We start from the raw sequence: 22092 nt of genomic DNA, 5'->3' as shown, positions 1-22092 counted from the left end.
TGTACTTCAATTCCAAATTGAATACGTGCATCAATTGGTTGCATTTCACATGCCATGTTTAGGTTAGCCGAGCCTACTCTAAATTGCACCATGTATGTGTTGCATTAGTCAAATTGACATGAACTAGGACCATGCACATTTGCTAACAAGTTTATTGTTTTGGCATGGAGTACTATGTAAGTATTTTAATGATTTAGCATATCGCATGCGTGTGAATGCTACCATGACAGTATGCTTACCATGTGGCTAGATGTTTGTGTGTTAAACTGTTTGAATGCCTGTGGGTGAAGGTTGGCTTGTCTGAGTTGGAAAAACTCGTTGAAATCCGTATTCTAGCCTACTTGCGAGTAGCAAATTCCAAAATGTTTTTTCAAAACAAACGGATATGCAATGCTTATTTCCAAATTAGGCAATCTAGTCTATACTTGTTTGCTGTGCGCATAACATAGTAATTCTAGGCTAATAACTGGAATAAGAACACATAACGTTTTCAAAAACGGATATCACGGTTAGTAGAGGCCGATCTTCGGATCGGGCGACAGGAGGTGCTCATAGCTGACCTTCCCCAATCGTACCCTAGCTCCCGAGCCGAGACAACTCCAGTGATGACGGACATGTGGCCTTCGGCACCGAGTCAGGGTTTCCTAAATTCCCCCATAAAAAATATTTAGGTGGCGACTCTGTATCTGGCAAAGCAGTCCATGTTTGGCACTTCTTTTTCAAAAATCTGTTTCTCAAAACGATTTGCCGGATTTGGACTCTTTGGTTCAGATTAAGAACCGTAAACAAAATCGAGTCCGAATTGTAATAGCGGGGTCCCTCGCGGACGCGTCTACAAGTATCAAGAAAATTTTAAATATATATATATATTTCTTTTGTGAGTTTTGAGTGTAGAGTGTCTGTACATACTTTGTTTAATATCTATAAGTATTTTAAGTATAATATGTGTTTAAGTTTATATTATCTCTTATGCATGTTCTCAATAAATTTTATCATTTATATCGATTAAGATATTACCAAAAATTATTAAAAGAATTAGAAGTATGTTTTATTTAATTTCGTTTCATGCCCTTAGAATATTGGGATGAAGAAATAGAAAATCCTCAATCAAATATGAGTAGGTTTTGCATAATGTGAATATATAGCTCTTCCCTTTGCTCGATTTGTTTTCACTATTGAATAGTTTCCCAGCTTCTTTTCACACTTGACTTGGTCTAATGATAAGATCTACAATTAACATCATCCCATAGTTTCCCAGCTTCTTTTCATACTTGACCTGGCCCTATGGCAAGACTTACAATTAGTGTCATCCCCAGTGACACAAGTTCAAGTCACGAAAATGTCTCCCCAAACCCCGTTTTAACAAAAATCTCGTGCATTGAGTCATGCTCCTTATTTAAAGTGTGCCACGAGTGGCTTAACTATCACTTGATGCTGATCAACATCAAGTATATGCTAAAAATTCTCCATAGAAGATCTAAAGGGAAAAACTGGAAGGTATTTACATTCAACGATATGCTCAATTGGCAGATTTTTTTTTTTTTTTTTTTTTTTTTAAACGAGCGTTACAGTTCACAAAGCTGAAACATGAAATATCACACACAAACACTTCGTCGTTTAGCTTTTAAGAAAGTGGTATTTGGATTCAACATAGCCTTCAGCATCCCATAAAAATGATCCAAATGCAACTGCCTCCAACACTAGCATTGTCAATCCTGAGAATGTAATAGCAACAACTTCATCGCTTGATGCATCGAGCGAACCATCCTTGGCAATCCTAATATCAGGCCTTCCAAACAGTGCCTGTGTTTGCTTCTCAATCAAAGAAATAGCTTCCTTGGATCTTATGGTTGCATATCTCTGAAGTGTCTCTGCATCTAAATACATCACATAGGATCTCAATCTATATGACTTACCCTCGCTGGAATCGGTTATGCCGCCTCCGTCACCGTCATCAGGTGGAATACGTATCAGTGAATCCGGATCCCAAAGCGGGTTTACTGGTACCGCATCTTCAAACTTTATCTGCTCTAAATCAAAGCCTTTGGGAAGGGTGTTCATGGATCTCTCAAGTTGGAACCTCTGATCAACCCGTTTCAGGAAATAACCATACATGATAGAAGCAGCATATAATTTTCCAAGTTTAATTTTGCTGATCTGAACGATCATATCTAGGGGTCCCACAACCCGTTCTCCGAGAACAAGAGATAAGTGGCTCTGTATCATCTCAAATGCTTCTGGGGAGTGCACAGACTCCAGTTTCTGTTCTTGATTTGGCCAAAAATCTACCCGGCCAGTTGGATCTGAGGTTTCTGATATCTTTGGGATCATTGAAACATTGTTGTCGACAAATTTCTGTACAATCAAACAGTACATTATCTCCTCCAATGTCCTCTGTCTTTCCTTCTCTTTCACTTCAGCTATTCTCCTGAAATCATGTTTCTTGGTTATATTAATCACTTCCATATTACCAGCATTGGATCAATTAACCATGGCAGAAAAGAGAAGATTTGGTTTTATGAAATCTTACAAGACAGAAAAATTATTTTTTTTACTTTCTAGATGCAATAAAAAAAAAATGAGAAGATTGACAAGCACAGTAAGTCTTGTCAATGGAATGAGTGATGCACCCAACATATGCATATACGTCCACAGAATGTGGTACAATCAACCTGATTCATTTCTTTTTTTCAGCACTAACTACTGCCTCAATCAGTGACATTCCAAAATTTTTGCTTCCGAATGAGTGTTCTTTCAACTTACTATAACTGAGTTTATCTAAAATTTGGATCCAATTCATTTGAATTTACCCTGTAAGCCATGTCAACACCATAGTCTGGGGCTCTCCAAGTTCAGTTCAACAACTATACTAGACATTATCTATACCTGATAAAATTATATAGAAAAAATTGCTGATAATTTTAACCATTCAATTCAATCAAATCTTTCAACATTTTGCAACAAAATAGAAATGGACCTGGTGTAGGGGTAGGATTCTTAAGAACCATCAATCTAGACAAACTATTGGGTGAAAAAAAAGAAGAAAAGAATCATAGATCCGCACAGATTTTTGAGTCCCAATCTTTGCACTAGTGCTAAACAGTTGAGACTTGAGACTTCAGACATGAATTAAAAATTAGAAATATCTGGGAAACTTCTACATCCATTGGTTAGTTAGCAGGTTACCAGTTAGCAGAATATGACAAAGTAACACTACAAACCAGAATATTTACCCAGAATTATCAATCTATGGTCCAAATTTTTCTATATATGACCCCACACAACAAAATTTCAATCGCCACCGCACAATCCTCATTTGGGTAAACATCTTTCACACCATTTCTGGGTAAGTAGGATTTCTTACTCTCGACTAATGTCAAAAAGCAGCATAAAGAGTTTTTGTTCTAAAAAAGGGCATACCTTATGTACAGAAAACATTGCACAACATTTGACGTGTCTTTATATTGTGCCATATTCCATGGACAAAATTTTTTAAGTGATGCTACAATGATGCTCAAAATAAAATCACAAATCCAGAAACCCACTCAGGTTAAGAAATCATTCTCAATTCTATTTGATGTCTCTTAAGTCTATTCAACGGGGATGGTGACCCTCTAAAACATGTTTATTGTGCATATATTGTTTGCAGGAAATAAAGTATTAGACATATCACGTTAAGAAGCATGCCCAAATCAAGTCTAAGTCCCAAACATAACCAACACAACTTAACCACAAAGATCCATATATTTCCAATCCAAATATTTCCAATAAGGGGGGGGGGGCTTAATTTCAACTTCATACATATATACATACATAAGATCAACTTCACAAAGAGAAAATGTGACTACAGAATGAAATGTTTGGAATTTTATGTACTTGTATAAGCAAAATGATATCATATAACTGAATATAATGATGTCTCAATTCAGATTATATTGGTGATTTCATCAGAGTTAAAGCACGATTGTTTTGCCCAATGTTTTCAACAAAGCTCAATTCCTTTTTCAGGCCAAGCTTACCCCATTTACAGAATGGGATTGGACTGGCGTTTATCAGGAGTTTGCTAGCTGAAACATGGACGAGCGAATAAAAAAGTATAAATTATATAAATCAATATCATGCATCTCCAAGAGAAGCCACCTAGCTTAGCTCACAAGATCCCTAGATAGTTGCACCAGAGACCCAAGCCCCAAATAATGCCTTTCTTAGAGTTGGGTATTTAAGGGCATTATGAGGCTAACTCTCATATTTTCCCCAAAAACAGAAATCGTGTCACAGAAAATGCTTACATCAGCTCCACCAATTCTTAAATCGGCTCTCTATCAATTTGAGAATATTTTGAGCATTTTCCTCAGCGTATAGCTCCAAAATTGTACAATCTACAATCTATAATAAACATCCCATCTAAATTGGCCTAGCACCCTAAGTAGGAAGTCATAAACCGGCAAACATTTACGCTGAATGCAATTGCATTAGCCTACAATAATTGGTTCTACCAATGCAATTCAAACATGTTAGTCTGGCATCAGTTCTGATTTCAAATCTCCAGTGTAATATACAAAAGTTTGCACACTATAACTAAGAAAAAAAAAATTTGAAAAAAAGAATGGTTCTGGGGCCATTAAACAGGAGGAAAATCTTCTATCCGCTTGTGTAAGGAGATCAAACAACTTACTTGTAGAGAAGGAGATCTTGTGATGAAGCCTGAGTTTCTTCTCCCTGGGCATCTCTTTCAGCTTGAAGGTTCTCAAGCTGCTGATCGATGGCTGCGGGGAGCAGATGTGGATGCGTTTGCAATATTTGCGCTAACAGTTGGCCAACTGGGGAATCAAATTGAAGAGGAGCAACTGGTGCCAAATCACCACCTAAACTTCCTGATGCTCTCACTATTAAGCTTCTCACTTGGGACTTATCCAATCCAATTCCTAGCTTAGGAGTGGAATGTGAAGGACAGCTCTACAAAATAAAAGTGGAAGTGAGAACACGGGAAGGAGCCATCTAAAAAGTTGAATTAAAAAGTATTAAACGCTGAACTTTTTCTGTTGTTTCTAAGCCTCAAACAAAACAAGAAGTCCAGAATAGGACATGCGGCAAAGAAGTGTAGGAATCTCTGCATGATGGCCCAGTTATAGTGATTTTCTAAATCAAATTCAGTAGGATAGTACAGAAATATGCAACCTAGCTTGCAAGGCTTAGTTATCAAGAAAACTCTGAGAAAAAATGAAGTTTATTCTTCTCAAAATTTTCAAGAACTTCTAATAGGATCAATTAAGAAGAGGATCCCTTTTTCCACGACACAATTAATGGACTGAAAAGTAGGTTCTGTCTCTTCCTATATTTTCTCAATAGAAAATAAGTCTTCTGTAATACAATTCAGCTGTGAATAGCTGAAAATGCAAGAAGATAAATTTACTTACCACTCATTGAGCTTCAAGCCTTTTTACTAGATTAATAGCTGTACAGTCTACATAATTTACTAACAAAATTCAATACACTTATCTAGATTGAGTACCAATATTTAACAATAGCAGAACTTTAATTGAATAAAAAATAATCCACCTTCAAGCCACGTGGTGGATCAATACGTTTGTCCCTAAATTAACAACCTTGTCTTATTAAAGAAATAAAACACCACCAACTATAATAAATAACCCAAATCTAGATCACGCAAACATTCTTCAGCAAGCTAAACTACAATACAAAGTACCTTGCAGATCAAACTTATTAAAATTAAAATTAACAATTAATTAAAAGTTCTAAAACAATAATTTTAATGCAAGCTCCATTCTTAAGTGAAAAGAGAAATTGCAAGCCATAAATAAGGTTCAAAATTAGATTAGAAAGTAAAATACAGTATAAAACTCGGATGATATGATAACTCAGTAAAACACCATGAACTTGCATTTGGTAGCTCAAAAAGTTTATGGAAAGAAAATAAAAGAATACCTTGTGTGTATTTCTAGGAAAAATTAGCAATCCCTATTATACTAGTGCAATGCCACGAATGCAAAAATAGTTCAATTTTTGGCTCAGTTTTATCACTATTATTCACTTCCATCTCTTCTAAAACAATTCGCGACTTACAAATTGTTAAATTCGACCTAGATCCAAGCACACGCCTCACTCAAATCATTAACCAAAAAATGACTAAGAATTGAATGGTTTCAAGGTACGAGACTTACTGTTATTGAGTTCTGTCAATGTCATTCACATTTTTGAGCTTTTGATTCCTCATTTGTAACTTGTAAGCTAAATCAACTTACCTAAAGGTTAATAATTAAAGAGTCCTCGTAAAGATTTGAGTTTTCCATTTCTTTAGATCATCAAACAGCTCTGACAAATTTCAATTCGTTTCATTACAATAAAAATTCTCTAATTAAAAGTTATTTTATTGCATTTACTGTTTCTATGGGCCAGAAAACATCTCAAATCGAAAGTTACACGACCTTTTGCCTTTCGTTTCCGTTCTCACAGTTTCTCAGCAACCAACCAGAGTTTCACAGAAATGCTCCTGAGTATACAAACAGATTAAGAGATATTGTGATTGAAAAGCTTACTCTGATGAATCCAGAATGAAGAAGGAACTTTGAATCGGAGAGTGCGTGCGAATGCCTCAATTCCGGCGACTTGAAGCCGGCGGCGGACGGCAGAGCCACCAATACGTCGGTGATTACCCCGGAAATTCCCATGTCTCGTGCTTGAATGTTTCAGTGGTTGTTAGGGTTTTGAAAAGCCAATTCCACAGAGAGAGAGAAAGAGAGAGAGGAGGGTGGAGTCCAGTGGTTGAAGAGCAGAAACAGATGGGAATGATTTTCTCTCGATTTCTGATTTTATTTTTGTAATTATTTTATTTTTAAAATTTAAGACCCTGTTTGGTGGAGTTTTGTAAAATTAATTTTACTTGTACATTCTAATGTTATATTTGGTTTGGGTTTTCAAATTATATTTCAAATCAATTTTAAAATATATTTTGAAAATATGTTTCGTAAAGCAGACAATTTTTAAATTTTTAGTCTATCAGGTCGTCTACCTGGACATCTGGAGGATGTTCAACCGGTCGTTCGGCTAGTTGACCGGAACAGTATAACTTTTTTTTCTTTTGGCAATTGCCAATCGCCACCTTTTACTTGGAAAAAAAAAATTATATTTTTTTTGATATTTTTTAAATATGGAAGTTATTTTTTTAGACTAAAATGATAAATTATTTTTTTGAATTGAATTTTAAAAAGAGTTTGATTATGAGTTTTAAATAGAATTTTTAATAGAGTTTTGAGTTGTGCATTTGGTTATGAGTTATAAGTTTTTTAATTAACTTTTGAAAACTCTTTTCAAAACTTATAATCAAACAACTTTTCTCATTTCATATATCACACCAAAAATTTAAAATTTAATTCAATTTTTTTTTTTAAATTCATAACCAAACAAATTTTTTTTTTCAAATCATATTTTTAAAACTTACAAACTCAAAATATAACTCTATTCTCAAATTATAATTCTAAAGTTCTACCAAGCCCTACTTAAATTTTTTTATTTTAAAAAACGAGTTTTGTTTAATCATTGAGACTCAAATGTATTGTTCGCTTTGTTTGGAACAACTTTGGAATTGTGATTCTAATTCTTAGTTTGCATATGTTGTTTGGTTGTGACTTTTAAAAATTAATTTCATACTTACTTTTGAAAACTCGGTCAAAGGTGAAAAAATTTAAGCTAACATGTTGTCCCATCGGTTGACTGAAATAGTGTAACTTTTTTTTTTTTTTGCAATTAACAGATGTTAATTTTTATATATTCAACAAAAAATAATTTCCGAATTTTAAAAAAAAAATTATGAGCTTTAATAGAATTTTGAGTTGTGTGTTTGGTTATGAGTTGTAAGTTTTTATATCAAATATCATATGTCACATCAAAAATTTCTCACTCAATTCAAAACTCTTTTCAATACTCATTCACCAAACAAATTTTCCACACTCAAATCATAATTCCAAAACTCACAAACTTAAAATACAACTCCATTCTCAAATCTAATTTAGAAAATTCTACCAAACGCAATCTTAATTTTTTTTGTACTATTGCCTTACAAATAGCCACTTTCATAAAATATTTTATTCTACGTACATATAACAATTTTAAATCTGTCAACTGGCGTCCATGGTCAACTATTAATAAAAGGGAAATTAGTCTAAGATCCCTCTCTCATATTTAGTAATGTAAGAGATCCACAATATTATTTTATTATGTCTAAGGTCCTTAACCCTCACATTCATATATACACAGAGAAATTTCCAAATCAATTTCACCTTTCTCTCTCTCCCCGATCTCATCACTTCACCTCCACCGCAGCTACCGCCTCCTCCACTGTTTCTGCCACCACTGCCAGTGCCTCTCCCTTCAGATCAACTTGGTATATTTTTGTGGGTTATGAGGCATATACAAATCAAACAGAATTTTTCAATCAGTTTGGTATATTTCCATAGATATAATTCAGAGTGTTTCTACATGTGTTCGAGAAAGAGAGAGAGTGATTGATTATTTGCAGCTGAGTTGTTTAAACCAAAATAGGGAAAACACCAAGCAAATCAGAAATGGTAGTTTTAGGTCAAAGATATTAGTATTAGGGTTCTGCAGCAAAGCTGTTTAAACCAATACAAGTAAGTTTATTCGGATGGGTATGGTAGAAAGAAAAACAAAATGTAGTTAGGATTTGAGAAATTAGTAGACAGACACTTGCCTTGATCATAGTCTGCATTTCATTGTATGCTTCTTGTATGCTCCGGTACAATTGACCCAGGTTTGAATTTTTACTCATACTTCTTTTTACTGTTGATACAAGTTTATTTCGTAGAAGTTGTTTCAAGGAGGAAGACAAAAGAAATATTTTTCTCTTCAGATATTAATACAGAAAAACAAGAATAGAAACACAGGTACTGATGTGACAAAATGAAGAGACACTCTAAACAGCAAGGGAGTTCTTAAAACAGACTACAAAAAAGGAAGTAAGATGCCATTGGATTAGAAAAGGTAGAGATACATAATGCAAAGAAACTCCTACACATTGAAATTTGATATGGTTTATACAGAAAACGATTCTGCTAAAACAACAACCGTGTAAAATAAATATTACCTGATGTTTCAGAGTGGCCAAACTTTTCGTATGCATTGGAGATTGGGGAATAACTCCGTTGGCAGGAGGAATACCAATAAGACCACATAATATGACCTGGTAAGGGGGAAAAAAAAAAAAAATCAAAGAGTGAAGGCAAAATCTGCACTTACTATAACCATAGGCAATCACTCTGGTTCAATAATTTGTGACACCCTTGGAGAAGTGATAAAAGTCAATAAAAAACAAAACGAAAGAAAGTGAAGTTCTATGGCCAATAGCTCACTAAGAAGCCCAAAAGAAGGAGGTCATAATGATATGAAGCAGGTTTCTTCAGGTTGAACTCCTTTTGTTGTGGAAGTTGAGATGCAACACTTTGATCAAAATGAACCCAGAGAAAATTAGTGAAAATAAACTCAGAGAAAATTGATCAAATTTGAATTTTCTCTGGTTTATAAATGAACCCAGAGAAATTTGAAAATCCCGAGAAAATTGGTCAAAAAGAACCCAGAGAAATTTGAATTTTCTCTGGGTTTGAGTGAATTTCCTCTTTGTCTTAAGTAGTTTATTCATACTATGGATTTTAATTTTTACATTCCACAGGTCAGGGATTTTTTGGATTTTTGGAAAGGGAAGTCTCTTAAAGAGAGCATTAAGCAAGATGAACACTTCCTTGCTTTACAAGGAGATGACACTGTGAGATGGTTGAGGACCTTCACATGGACAATGCTTTGTTATTTTCTCTTGACTTGCCTAGTAAATTTCTTGCAAGTAATTTCTATTATTTATTTTTCTTGTAAACAATTGAATGAGTTTTCTCTGACTTGTTAGTATTTTGTTCTAATCAATTTATTTATTTATTTTGTTCTTGTGAATCATGGAGCACATTTTGCCTAAGGTTTATGATTTTCAACCAAAAAAGATTGTAAGGGGGAATTTCTCTGTGTTAGAGAGGGGGGATTTTCTCTGGTTTGAGTGAATTTCTCTTGGTTGAAATGGGATTTTCTCTGGGTTTGAGTGAATTTCTCTAGGGTAGAGAGGAAATTTCTTTGGTTTTGAAGAATTTCTCTGGGTTGAAGTGTCCAGAGAAATTTCAAAGACCAAAAACAGAATTAAAAAGAACTTGATAAATATGCAGAGAGTTGGTTAATTGTAGATTTGACTGAGTTGGGTTTTTGGGATTGATGGATGAATGGATGATGCAGAGAGTTACAGAGACATTCAATAATTCAAGCCATTGTTTTAGGTTGTTGTTGTTGTTTTTTTTTTTGGGGGGGGTGATGCAGAAAATTTCTCTGGTTTTAAAGAATTTCTCTGGATTGAATCTAGAGAAATTCTCTGGTGATGAGATTTTCTCTGTGAATATGTATCCAAGTCACTAAAGCCATCAAACTGCAGAAAACAAAAATGAAGTAACTCTTGTGTAGAATTTGAAATAAATTCAAGAAGTTACAAAGGCTGAAATCTGGACTTGAAGCTCAAATGATTAAATGGCTTGCTATGTTTCTAAGTATGTTTTCATTGTTTCAAGGGGTTTACAAGTGAATTTCTCTGGTTGGAGGGGATTTTCTCTGGGATTGAGTAAATTTCTCTGCGGTGGAGAGGGAAATTTCTCTAGGTTGAATCTAGAGAAATTCTCTGGTGAGATTTTCTCTGTAATGTATCCAGAGAAATTTGGAATTTTCTCTGTGATGTATCCAGAGAAATTCTCTGGATCGAATTTTCTCTGGATCGATATTGAGGGACCTTAGACATTATGAAAATATTGAATGTCCTTTATGCTATAAAATCTTAATAACAGGGACCTTAAAAAAAAAAATCCCTTAATAAAACCCGTATTAAGTGGTATTTTAAAAAGTTGGTAAAAAGTTAAATTTTTAGTTTTTGTAGTCTATTTTGGAGTAAAAAATGAGAGAGGTGATGTGATTCAAAACGAATAAAAAGCTAAAAGTTGGCTTTTTTTTTCCTCCCAAAAGACCCCTAAATAATTTACACGAAAATTGAACAATATTTCTACACAAATAATTCATCTGGAATAATATGAGTATTTTTATAATTATACTTATAAATATTGTGGTTTGAAATAAAAAGATCATTAAAAAAATTACATTATTTATGTTAAAAATTTTATTTGTATAAAATTACTTTAATGTATAGTTATTTAGAAAAGAAAAATGCTAAGCCACCACAATTGTTTATAAAAAGCTTGCAATTGACTATGAAGCTGGGACTATGTTTTTAAATTTATATTAAAAAATTAAAACAAAAACTCAGAAAGTTCTACAAACTTTTTCTTTTTGGATTTGTATGAGCAGTCCCTTATGGCCCAGCAACCTACGATTCTTATGTTGAATGTACACAATTGATTAAAATAGTGATAAAAAACAATTATTTCTTTAACAACGGTCATCATGGCTGAAGATTTTTAAATTGTATCGTCTTCCCCCTAGCCTCAAGAACAACCGAAGCAGTCTAAACAATTGTTGGTCGAAACTGTTCCACCTCAAGCTCGGGTAAAGCACTGTTTCATTGCAGATTGCTCTCAAACTCTAAATACTAGATATGACTTCAAAATAACAGAAATCAAGGTCGGCCACTGAGACAATGGGAGAATAAGGGAAACAACCCGGATGACGAACTGAGGCCCTTAAATGATCATCAAGGATCAGAAGATTTCAGAGAGGAGACTTTCCTGTCCGACTTGGTTCATGACGATTTAGGAAAATTTGTAAATATTTAAACGTGCAGAACTAATTTACCACTCCACCTACAAAGAAGTCGTTGCTGTTAAACGAAGCATTGAAAAGTTCCACTAGCAAATACACACTTTCAGCAATCGCGAAAGAAGGCGAGAGAGATCTGCCCAATTTACTCAGAAAATGAAGTAATTGCTGAAGAATATAGAACTGATCACTGAAATCATGCCATAGCATTTACTTGAAATAGGTTAGTAAATGTTTAGGCACCAGCAGATCACATGCGTTCAATATGCCACTTGTGCGGCTGGACACTCCACCTCAGTGCATCAACTCTGGAGTCAGGACAGTGATGTCATAGCGCTAATCCAAGTTCAACATGAAGAAAGTATTCTGCGAATGATCGGCTCTCATTGGTAATTTAAACACATTATTATTGCATGCACATGAATAAATCCATCCACCAACTCATATGCTCAGCGCAACAAATTCATAATCCTCATACACCTGAACATGAAATTCATACAAAATACAGCATATTCAAGATTATTAATTCTCAGTGTAGCACATTCATCAAACCCTATTTAATACATATTACCAAGACAAATCACTGATCATCCTACACTCATTTCACATATAATTAAGAGTGTGACACAGATTTCAGGCTCTACATGCCATCTGGGTTCTTCGACCTTAAAGATTGGTCGAACCCAGAATGACGGATAATATTACATAAAACAGATCCTGTGACTAAAAACATCAGGTTTTAACGAATTTTGACCTACATTTACTATGTAAAATAAGGACAACATGTTACTGATTGGTTAGCGTAATCCCCTCCTTAGATATCACTGCCCAGTCGATTGTGAATCATTGCCAACTTGCTGGTCATTCCTGCCAGACCGAGCATCTTCTTGCCCAGGAACTTCCCCGAGTCTCTCCTGCAGCAAAAATCAGAACCGTGATATTAGCATTTCAGAAGTAATTTCCTTTTTCTTCTTCTTTTTCCTTTTTGATTAAAAGTAAATGTGGTAGAAGTAGAAATAAAGATGTGCTTGATTTATTTCCACAAAAGAATAATTATTTTTCGGTTTTTGGTAGTAAAGCAAACTAATGCTTTCGGCAGAACTAATAAAACTAATAAATGGGAAGCAGAGATTTTGCTTTCTTCTCGCATCACCCCCACAGGATTGCTGTAATTGACACTAGAGTCATCACTTTCACAACTTACAACATTCAATGTCCATACAATGCACGGACACCCCTGAGAATGTGTATGTGCGCAGGTCCAACACCGACACTTATTGAACACTTCCTAGCATGTGTCCGACACACATGAAACACTCTGAACAAAATAACTTCAAGAATACAAAAGATAAAATAATAATAACAACAATATAGAGTTATATCTATGAGTCCCTCTTCCTTTAAACTTTAGGAATTGGTATTATTATGTCATATTTGTATTACATTTTAATGAAATATTAGTATACATTATATATGACTTATAATAAAGATATAAAATCATATATTTTGTGTGTCCACCACATGCTGTGTCCTGCACTTTTTGAAAATTGACATGCCAGCATGTCTGTGTCGTGTCCATGTTGTGTCATGTGTCACTTGTCCGTGTCCGTGCTTCTTAGATAAAATGCTTTTCTTATTACAGCTAACACTATACACAAAACTATTTGACAAACACAATATTGATTTTTGCTGCAGCAAATACAATTTTCCATAAAAATGTTCTTCCGGGAAGCACAAACCAAATTATGCATAGCATTTGTAGGTTCAATGGAAACAGCGGAGGCAATTCAACCACATGATAACAAAATGATTTCATAGAGCTGATAATGTGAACTACATTTTTTAACAGTATTACCAAACACTACTTTGTCTAGCATTTACATGATCCTCTTTACAATTCCAATAAATGATTCAATCCTCGAGGGCATGAAAAAGGACCATGCATAAACTGAAATATCAACATCACCTTCAAAGAAGCATTCTGTGCAAGAAGCTGTTCATACTCGCTCCTGATGCGACTCATTTCTGATCTAAGAGTGGCATTTTCTTCTTTCAAAACATCAGCACGCTGGGCCAGCTCATCACATTCTGCCTGACTCAGGAACATAAACACAATAGAATCATCGTGTCACGTGATGAAAATTGCAAACAGAATATACAAAGTAAAAGGAATACACCATTACCTGCTTTCGCAACCTGGATCGACGAGCAGATTCCCTGTTAGACTGCTTCCTTTTCTGTCTTTTAAGCTCTCTTTCATCCTGAACTCAAGGACAAGAGGTGTAAAACCAAGATTTTAGTAACAATAGGGATCTAGCAATGACAAAGAGACAAATAACAATGCAAGTAGTGGAAAAGTATTGATGGACAAGCAAATGGTTTAATATACCAAAACTCACCTGATGGTCCACACTGACTTTCATAACCAAAGAACAAAATACAACAGTGCCCATATAAATATATCACACACTAATAACTTGAGTCATTGAGACAATGTGACTCGTGAACACACCTAATCTTATTGGTGTAATACTCAAATCAGTCTGTGTGGTTAAGGGCCTTAATTTAAATTCTTCTCAGATGCTTATTGCACAATTTTAATGGAAGATAGTGATACTAAGCAAAGTGAGATCCCAACAAATTAAGGAAAATTATCAATAGAGTTTTTAACAGTTTCTTATGACACCTCTTTTAACATTATCTGATCAGGTGGACAAGAACAGTAACGAACCAACATTAAGCTTAAAAAACTGCTAAGATCACACTTTATGCTATCATGCATGCAACCATATAGCAGTTTAATAAAAAGTAGAAGATATATGCTTGGAAAGCAAGCCATTAATGCGATCTTGAGAGGAGGTGTGAAGTAGAAAGGCGAGGTGGAGGGGACCCCTAATCCTACTCCTTATGACCTTACCAACAAACAATGTGATCACCAAAGGTCAGGCACAAATAAAGTTTGAAATCTTAGATAGATTTAATTAAGTAAACACTAAACCATAAGAATAAAGAAAATGAATTAGATTAAAATTTTAAATCATGGATAGAAAAAGAAAGGGGGGGTGGGGGGAGAAAAGAAGACCTGTATCCAAAGCTGTGATTGAATGTCCCGTGATCCAGCAGTGACCATCCCACCTGCAACTGGAGCAGGAGGTGTTTTACCACGCAGTGCAGGATGCGTAGAAGAAGTTGCAGCACCCCAGTAGTCCATACCAATATTTAAGTTTGTGGTGGGACCAGGGATAGCTCCTGGAGCACCTGCAGCCGACATTGGCATGACAGCCATTGTTTGATGTGTATTTGGCCCTCCATTCTGGGAACCATGCATAGCTCCGCCATTCTGAGATGCTTCAGTTGTGACAAAGAAATTGCAATAATTTTTCATTAAACATCATGGAAAACTACAAAATTAGTGACTGCATTTAGAAGGAACATTCTTATAACCGAACCTTCCAAAGAATCTTGCCTGCTTCCTGACTTCATTTGTGAGTCCTGCCCAAAATCAAAACAAAGAAAGTATATGAAAGTGCAGTTACCCCCAAAAAAGTTTTTTTTTAGTGAAGTTACAACCATGAACCATGTAATTTCGTGGTCAATGAACAATATTACATGGTTCATATAAGACACAGTCATCGAGTCCTCATGCAAAGTGGTGCATTCGGCTGACATGCAGTTATAAAAAGAATTTATGAAGCGTCAACAGACAAAATAATATATAGCTATTATATGCAACAATATAGGCATGTCAATATAAAATGAAAATTTATTTCGTCCATGTGTGGCTATCTCAAAAGCAGCCTTGTTTGTGTCTGAGTCTCTGCCAGAGAAAATTCTTCCACTACCAATGGACAAACATTGCTCACAAACACGTCTAAAAGCTAAGAATAGTAATTCCGATGCCATACATACAAAACAAATAGGCGAATCATATACCAGATGCGCTGAATAAGACCTAAGAATACGTTTGTAATGATATATACGCACATATACACATTTCTGTACCTACATTTATCTATATAACAAAATTCAATAGTAGTGTATTATATTTGTTGATTTTGGTCTTCCAAAAAAAAATATTCCAAAGAATTTTTTATGCATTATATTATTGTTGGAAAATATATTACAGTTAAATAGCTCAAAATTCCATATTTGATCTCATAGAGACATACATATAAGTTCATTATTTAGACGACCAAAATCAACAAATACAATACATACTACATGAACAATATTGTATGTATGTATAGGTTCACATACAATAGACATTTTTATAAATCATATTATTGTTGCGCATAAGAAAATATATTATAGTTAATTAAATAGCTCAATATATTGTCCTGTCCTCATTGTGTTTGAACACATGCCCCACTTCTACAATATTCATTGTGTCAATGTGCTTATGTCATGCCTCCACATCCACATCCACATCCACATCCACATGAGAGACAGACAACACACGTAATATCGCTAGTGATACTTCTTTGGCAGCAAGTAAACAAGTATTTGCCATGCACACCCGTGTATTACCTGTAAATCCACACACACCCAACCCCCATATATTTAGAGTTTCATATTTTGCTCAGGATTATACTAAGGGGTTGTTTGGGGTGTCCTAAATAAGTGTACTTTTTGTCTTTTTGGACTAAAAAATTGAGGAAAAAAATATGGATGTTTGGGTTAACTTTTTGACTTTTTATGGAAAAATGTGTATTAAAAAATTGTATAAATTAGTGTGTAGGGAAAAATTAGGATTGGGAGTTGTGCAGCCGTAATTTTTTACTTTTGGTGAACAGTGATAACTTTTTAACTTTTTGAATAACTTTTTGACTTTTTGGCTTTTTGGCAACTTGCCAAACTTGGCCTAAATTCAGCGCTGACTCTTCCCTCCCATTAGCCAAGCTAGACACTCGCCTGAGAACCCAAATTTCTATCTTCTTTGATCTTTGTCAAAAGACCCAGCACAAATAAAATAATTAAAAAAAAAAAAAAATCCTCCTAGTCTAAACTCTAAAGGCTAGCAGAATAAAAAGCCCTCCTTGAAAAAATTCCCCATATCCAAAAGCCTATTTAAATTTTATAAAAAAAAAAAAAGAAAAAAGACGAGAGAGAGAGAGAGAGAGAGAGAGAGAGAGAGAGACTCTTTATCCAAAGTCTCAAGGGGAAAAAATCCTCATTATCCAAAGGAATATAAAAAATTAAAAATTCCTTGTCCAAAGGCCCAACAAAATAAAACAATCCTTTTTGATACGCCCCAATGATCAAGGTTCAATAGAATACTCCTTGTTCAAAGCCCAAGGAAAAAAAATGAACAAAAACCCTGCTTTATCTTAAGGCCCAACAAATAAAAAAACCCCTCCTTGTCCAAAGGCCCCCAATGGTAAAGGTGGTAAACCCAATCATAACTACAAGAATAGATATGAAACAAAAATGAATTTTATAAAAAGCAATGTAAAATTTTTATAATATAATTTAGATATTAAAAAATAAAACCTTCGAGATTTCACCTAAGGCCTACAAGAATATTGGGCCAACCTTTACTAAATTGGGATGAAGAAAGTGCTTCTTTACATTGATTAGTAATTTTCTCTTTTTTCACTTCAAAATATCATATTTTATTTAACAGAGAAATTTGTTAAACAGATATATTTGAAATTCCTAGTTTAAACAGTAAAAGGGTTATGGAAAATAACAACCTCCAGAACAACTTGAACATAACCTTAAACAGTGACTTCAATCCAGCAGAACTCTGACCCCCTCAAAGGCCTCAGGGAGTAAATTTGCAAGAATGGTAAGCAAAAGACAGTGGACCAACCCTAACATATGAGCCCATCTTGAGGTACCAAATTCAAGTAGCAAGTTCTTCAATCACTTAAAGATAGTATCACAAATACAACACAAAACTTAAATATCCGTAGTACAGATAAACCAAATGTATTAACAATAAAAGCCTTAATTCCAAACATCTACAATTTCATGCAGAAACTGGACAGATGTGAATGGAATGGATGCATAATCAACTCAATTTAACAATTCTTAAAAGCAATAATACATACATTTTGAGAACTTCCTTCACTTCCTTCACTTGAACCTTCACTCCCACTGTCATCACTGCACACCCAACATCAGCCGTCAGTATCAAGTGAGTGATAGTAAAGATAAGTAGGTTGTATTCACTAGCTTAGGCCAGAAGTACCATGAAGCAGAAAAGCAGCAGGGCTTCTCAAGTCCAAAGGCAAGAACAAACTATTAAATAGATTCATCAAATATAATATGCTGACAACATAAATGTAATGACAATTATCATAAACTTTCACAAAATGTCCAAATGATCAAGGTGGAAATGATACGCTGCTTTTTATTTTTTATTTCATTGTTTGGAGTCACGTGGGCGATGCCAAGACCAAAAAACAATTTATTTGCTCATCAATGGAGAAGTGACATGTTCTCTGGCAAAAAGGAGGCTTGGCTAGTGGCTCCTTTGTGCTTGATTTGATCATTTGGGTTAACAGAAACAGGTCTTTTGATGGATTGAAGAAAACAAGACTTGCAGATGGTGTAGGGTCTTTCTGGGGTTTCTATTACTATATAATTGGGCTGCAATGAGACTAGGGAGGATAACCCTATACATAGATGCTTATAATTGTTGACAGCGTTGAAGTTTTGATTGTGTTTATTACAAACTTTCCTACTCGTTAACCATAAATAAATGTTTCCTCTTAGTTACCAATGTAACCTTTTTAAACCCACCTTCATCCAATCTCCAAAAGATTGACTCAAAAAATAGTGAGTCCAATAAATTAGTTTCTTGAATCCAAAGCCATAGGTCAATGGTCCTCATTACATCAACTGGCAGTGCACAGTAGGCATGGATTTGCTACTCAAACTTATTTATGGCCATGCAATTCATGACCCAGACACACATATCTTACCTTTTGGAATAGACTCCATTAGCAGATCCTCCTGAGGTTTTACCAGGTTCATTATTTTTTCCTGTAATCATATTCAAACTGCCCAAACTTCCCTTAGATCTCTTGATGGGTAGCTTTTCCTTCCCCTCAGATAACTTAACATCAGCTTCCATGCTGCTAGGCGTGTTCCCCTAAATGGAAATTTACATGTCATGCTACAACCAATCCAAATGGCCAGTGACATTAATTAACAGCAAACTAAATAACAATGGAGTTCAAGTAACTCACAGAAGCCTCGGCAATGCCATTAGGGGAAGGAATAGCAAAAGGACTAAAAGGATAAGATCCCTATTCAAGTTTGAAACACGGCATATATAGTTAGTAGCATGATAGCATCCAAACAATGAGGGTATGATTTGAGAAGCACAAATAAAAGACGATCAGCAAGAATTACCGGAGGCATGGATGGATGAGCATATATGCCACCATGGGGATACATAGCAACATATGGATGTGGTGGCGTACCATAGGGCGGCATAATGTGCTGCATATAAATATAACAATTACACTACAAAGCAGAAGCTTAATTTGCAAAAATCAAATAGAATATTAACTAAATTTCTGCACTACAGCTCAGACACTTGAAGCAATGGACAAGCCTCCATCACCCAACCTCGCCCATTTCTAGACAATAGTTACTGGAAGAAAAATAAAAAATAAAAAAAATACGAACCACACAGGTACATAAAAAAATAAATACAGACACATAAGGACAAGGCTACACAAAAATGATCTGATGCAAAGTGAAAAAAAACTCTAGTTCAGGATATTGCAATTAATGCATATTCTAAAGATTTCATGTACAATAGCAAAACAGATTGTAGCCTGCTTGAACAGACCATTATCGCTTACTTATGATAATAATGGTTACAGATAATCTGAGGAAGAAAAAAAAATGTTTTACAATATATGCATACAATTATATTGATTTTATAAGTGATACTAGCATTTTAGTGGGACTTAGGATCACAGCTTTGTTTGCTCCTGTATATTTCACTGTACATAGGTTGCACCCCCTCCAACACCTTCAGTATCAAGGACAATCATTTACCAAAAATAAACAAGAAAAATGTGGCAAGTATAACATAACACGCAAGTACTGGAATTTCAAAACTATCAGAAAGCCTATTTCCATCTCTATATATATAGATATCATATGCATGGATTGTCTAGTGAAAATGTAGTGCTACCAAGTGAACCAGGGTGCCAGTGAATAAATAGGTTAAACCGTTAGTCATCACAGAACTTACCTAGACTTGCTGACAAACAAAACCACCAAAGTGCAACATAGTCATTTAACATACCAAACTCACAGAACTCATGTTTTAAGGCATACCAAACTTCTGCAAAACAAAGTTCATCTCGTTAAGGTAAACAAACAACTGGTATGGTGTAACACAGTCATTTAACATAAACCCTCCAAGTGCCCAAATAAATGGTTGACAATGAATAAGCACATGTTTACAAAGGTAATATCTTTGAACTCTTGGGCAAAATGAATGAGGGACAAAACGAATTGGGACGCTAAGTTAGGCTGAAAGACAAGCTTAACCAGGCAAGTTGAGCACTTTCTAGCTAGATCAATATTCAACTAAGTGAAGATTAATTCAACAAGCCAAAATAGAGCTCGGGTTGGCTCGTGGAATGCTAATAGGTCAAGTCAATCAACTAGTTAGTCTCCAAACTCTCCCATCTTCATGAAATTATATCTCTTAGCAATCCAAAAATCCAATCTCTACAATGAGCTAATATGATATATATATAACTGACAAAAGTAAGTTTTAAATATATGAATTGACATAACCACACTCATAAAACAAACTAATACAAAAAAAAAAATATACCTGAACTCCCCACATGTAAGGGTGAGCTTGAGGGCTTGATGCCAAGAACCCGTGTGGAGGCATAGGAGAATATGCCTGTTACAAACAAAATCTATACCAAATAACTACCTATATCAAAGTTCTCAACTGAACAAAAAAGGACCAAACTAGATGGGTTAGACAAAGGAACCTGAAAACCAGACCAGTCTGGAGCAGCTGTGCCAGTGGGTGTAGATGAAGGCTGTTCCTGAACAACACCAAAGAACAACCATACTAGCACCAGATCTTCAACGGCATAACACGCATGCTTGCAAATTGAACAGCAATCAACAAATCACACAAGTATACCTGCGTAGTAGGCGTCTTAGATTCCTTCGCCTCCTTCGGCACCTTTGCAGGTTTATCCATCTCACTACTACCCATGATTCAACAGCACCAACACCTCAAGAATTCCTCAAACCATCCTTCAATGCATAAACAAAATTACAACAGTGCATTTCATTCAATTCGAAATCATACACATACACTGTATATCTTTGAACACAATACATTTGTTTTTTTGTGTAAAACATATTAGTATCGATCTAAATAGAGAAAATTCTTTTAACCCATCATGCACACAAAAACTAAAATAACAATACTACCCAAAAAATAAAAAATAAAAAATTGACATTCAAAACCCTAAAAGAACACAAAGAAAGCTAAATAATGAGTATAAAGATATGAACTTGATGAGCTCAATTACCGCAAAAGCTGATACGAAATCGTCCGAGCACAATCGAAGATCAGAACGTGTGAGTCAACTCAGTGCTCGAGCACTGAGACAAAGGCGACAAGGTAATCAATCTGGCAACAAATTCTAGGGCAAATTTGAGGAAACCACGGATGAAGATTTGGGGAAAACAAGGTACGTAGAGAGAGCGAGAGAGAGAGAGAGAGAGTTAGGGTTTTTGATTGAAGCTTTTGTGAGAGATCGTTGTTGTTCGAATTGTGCCTCTCTCACTGTCAAGCTGATTTGCAGAGAGGGAGAGAGCTGGAGGCGAAGGAAAAAAACCCCAATCTGCTGCGTAGTGCAATTGCCCTCTTGTGCTTTTAATGAATTGATGATGATTGATTCGATGATTTGGGTCGGGAATGGTATCAACGGCTGTGATGCGCTTAGACGTATAGTTTCGTGGGTATAAGATGTATGTTGGGTAGTCCGAATTAGTAAATGCGTCGAGCCGTGGAAAAATGCTTGGGAGCACTAATTAGTGCTCCCACTAATTAGGTGGCAGTGGGTCCCGTCGTTAAAGATGTGATGTTTTGGTCTTGGAGTTGTGTTTTTTTTTTTTTTTTTTACTTTTTTAATGCATTAGTGCTATTAGTGGTAATGTTTTTAGTGGGATGAATCATTGTTGTCGAGCCGTGTAGCACGTTCACCCTTTTTGAACAGGGAGTGATTGATTTATGAAAAATGTTTGACACTAAATAAATAA

General features: G+C 35.1%; 2 protein-coding genes across 3 annotated transcripts; both read right to left on the bottom strand.

The window, feature by feature from the left end:
- Positions 1–1478: 1478 nt before the first annotated feature.
- LOC114295881 (beta-casein (DUF760)) lies at positions 1479–8630 on the bottom strand. The gene is made up of 3 exons (XM_028240176.2): positions 6558–8630; positions 4676–4956; positions 1479–2428 (listed from the first exon to the last, which is right to left on the bottom strand). Exons 1-3 carry the CDS (start codon positions 6687–6689, stop codon positions 1618–1620), a joined length of 1224 nt encoding a protein of 407 aa, XP_028095977.1. The 5' UTR covers positions 6690–8630; the 3' UTR covers positions 1479–1617.
- Positions 8631–12315: 3685 nt separating this feature from the next.
- Positions 12316–21845, bottom strand: LOC114295882 (bZIP transcription factor 68). 2 transcript variants are annotated; one of them, XM_082895868.1, is made up of 14 exons: positions 21360–21765; positions 20963–21078; positions 20805–20861; positions 20636–20710; positions 20042–20134; positions 19186–19275; positions 19020–19079; positions 18753–18922; positions 17877–17931; positions 15273–15315; positions 14906–15171; positions 14007–14084; positions 13790–13915; positions 12316–12737 (listed from the first exon to the last, which is right to left on the bottom strand). In XM_082895868.1, the coding sequence occupies exons 6-14, from the start codon at positions 19267–19269 to the stop codon at positions 12645–12647; spliced, it is 975 nt and encodes a 324-aa protein (XP_082751994.1). In that variant the 5' UTR covers positions 19270–19275; positions 20042–20134; positions 20636–20710; positions 20805–20861; positions 20963–21078; positions 21360–21765; the 3' UTR covers positions 12316–12644. The 2 variants fall into 2 exon arrangements, with proteins under 2 accessions (XP_082751994.1, XP_028095978.2); XM_028240177.2 differs by lacking the exon at positions 20042–20134 and having other exon boundaries at positions 21360–21845.
- Positions 21846–22092: the final 247 nt, after the last annotated feature.

This window comes from Camellia sinensis, chromosome 11 (genome assembly GCF_055761805.1).
Source record: "Camellia sinensis isolate YWXY chromosome 11, ASM5576180v1, whole genome shotgun sequence".
Lineage (NCBI taxonomy): Eukaryota > Viridiplantae > Streptophyta > Magnoliopsida > Ericales > Theaceae > Camellia > Camellia sinensis.
This window is presented reverse-complemented; position numbering and strand designations above follow the sequence as displayed.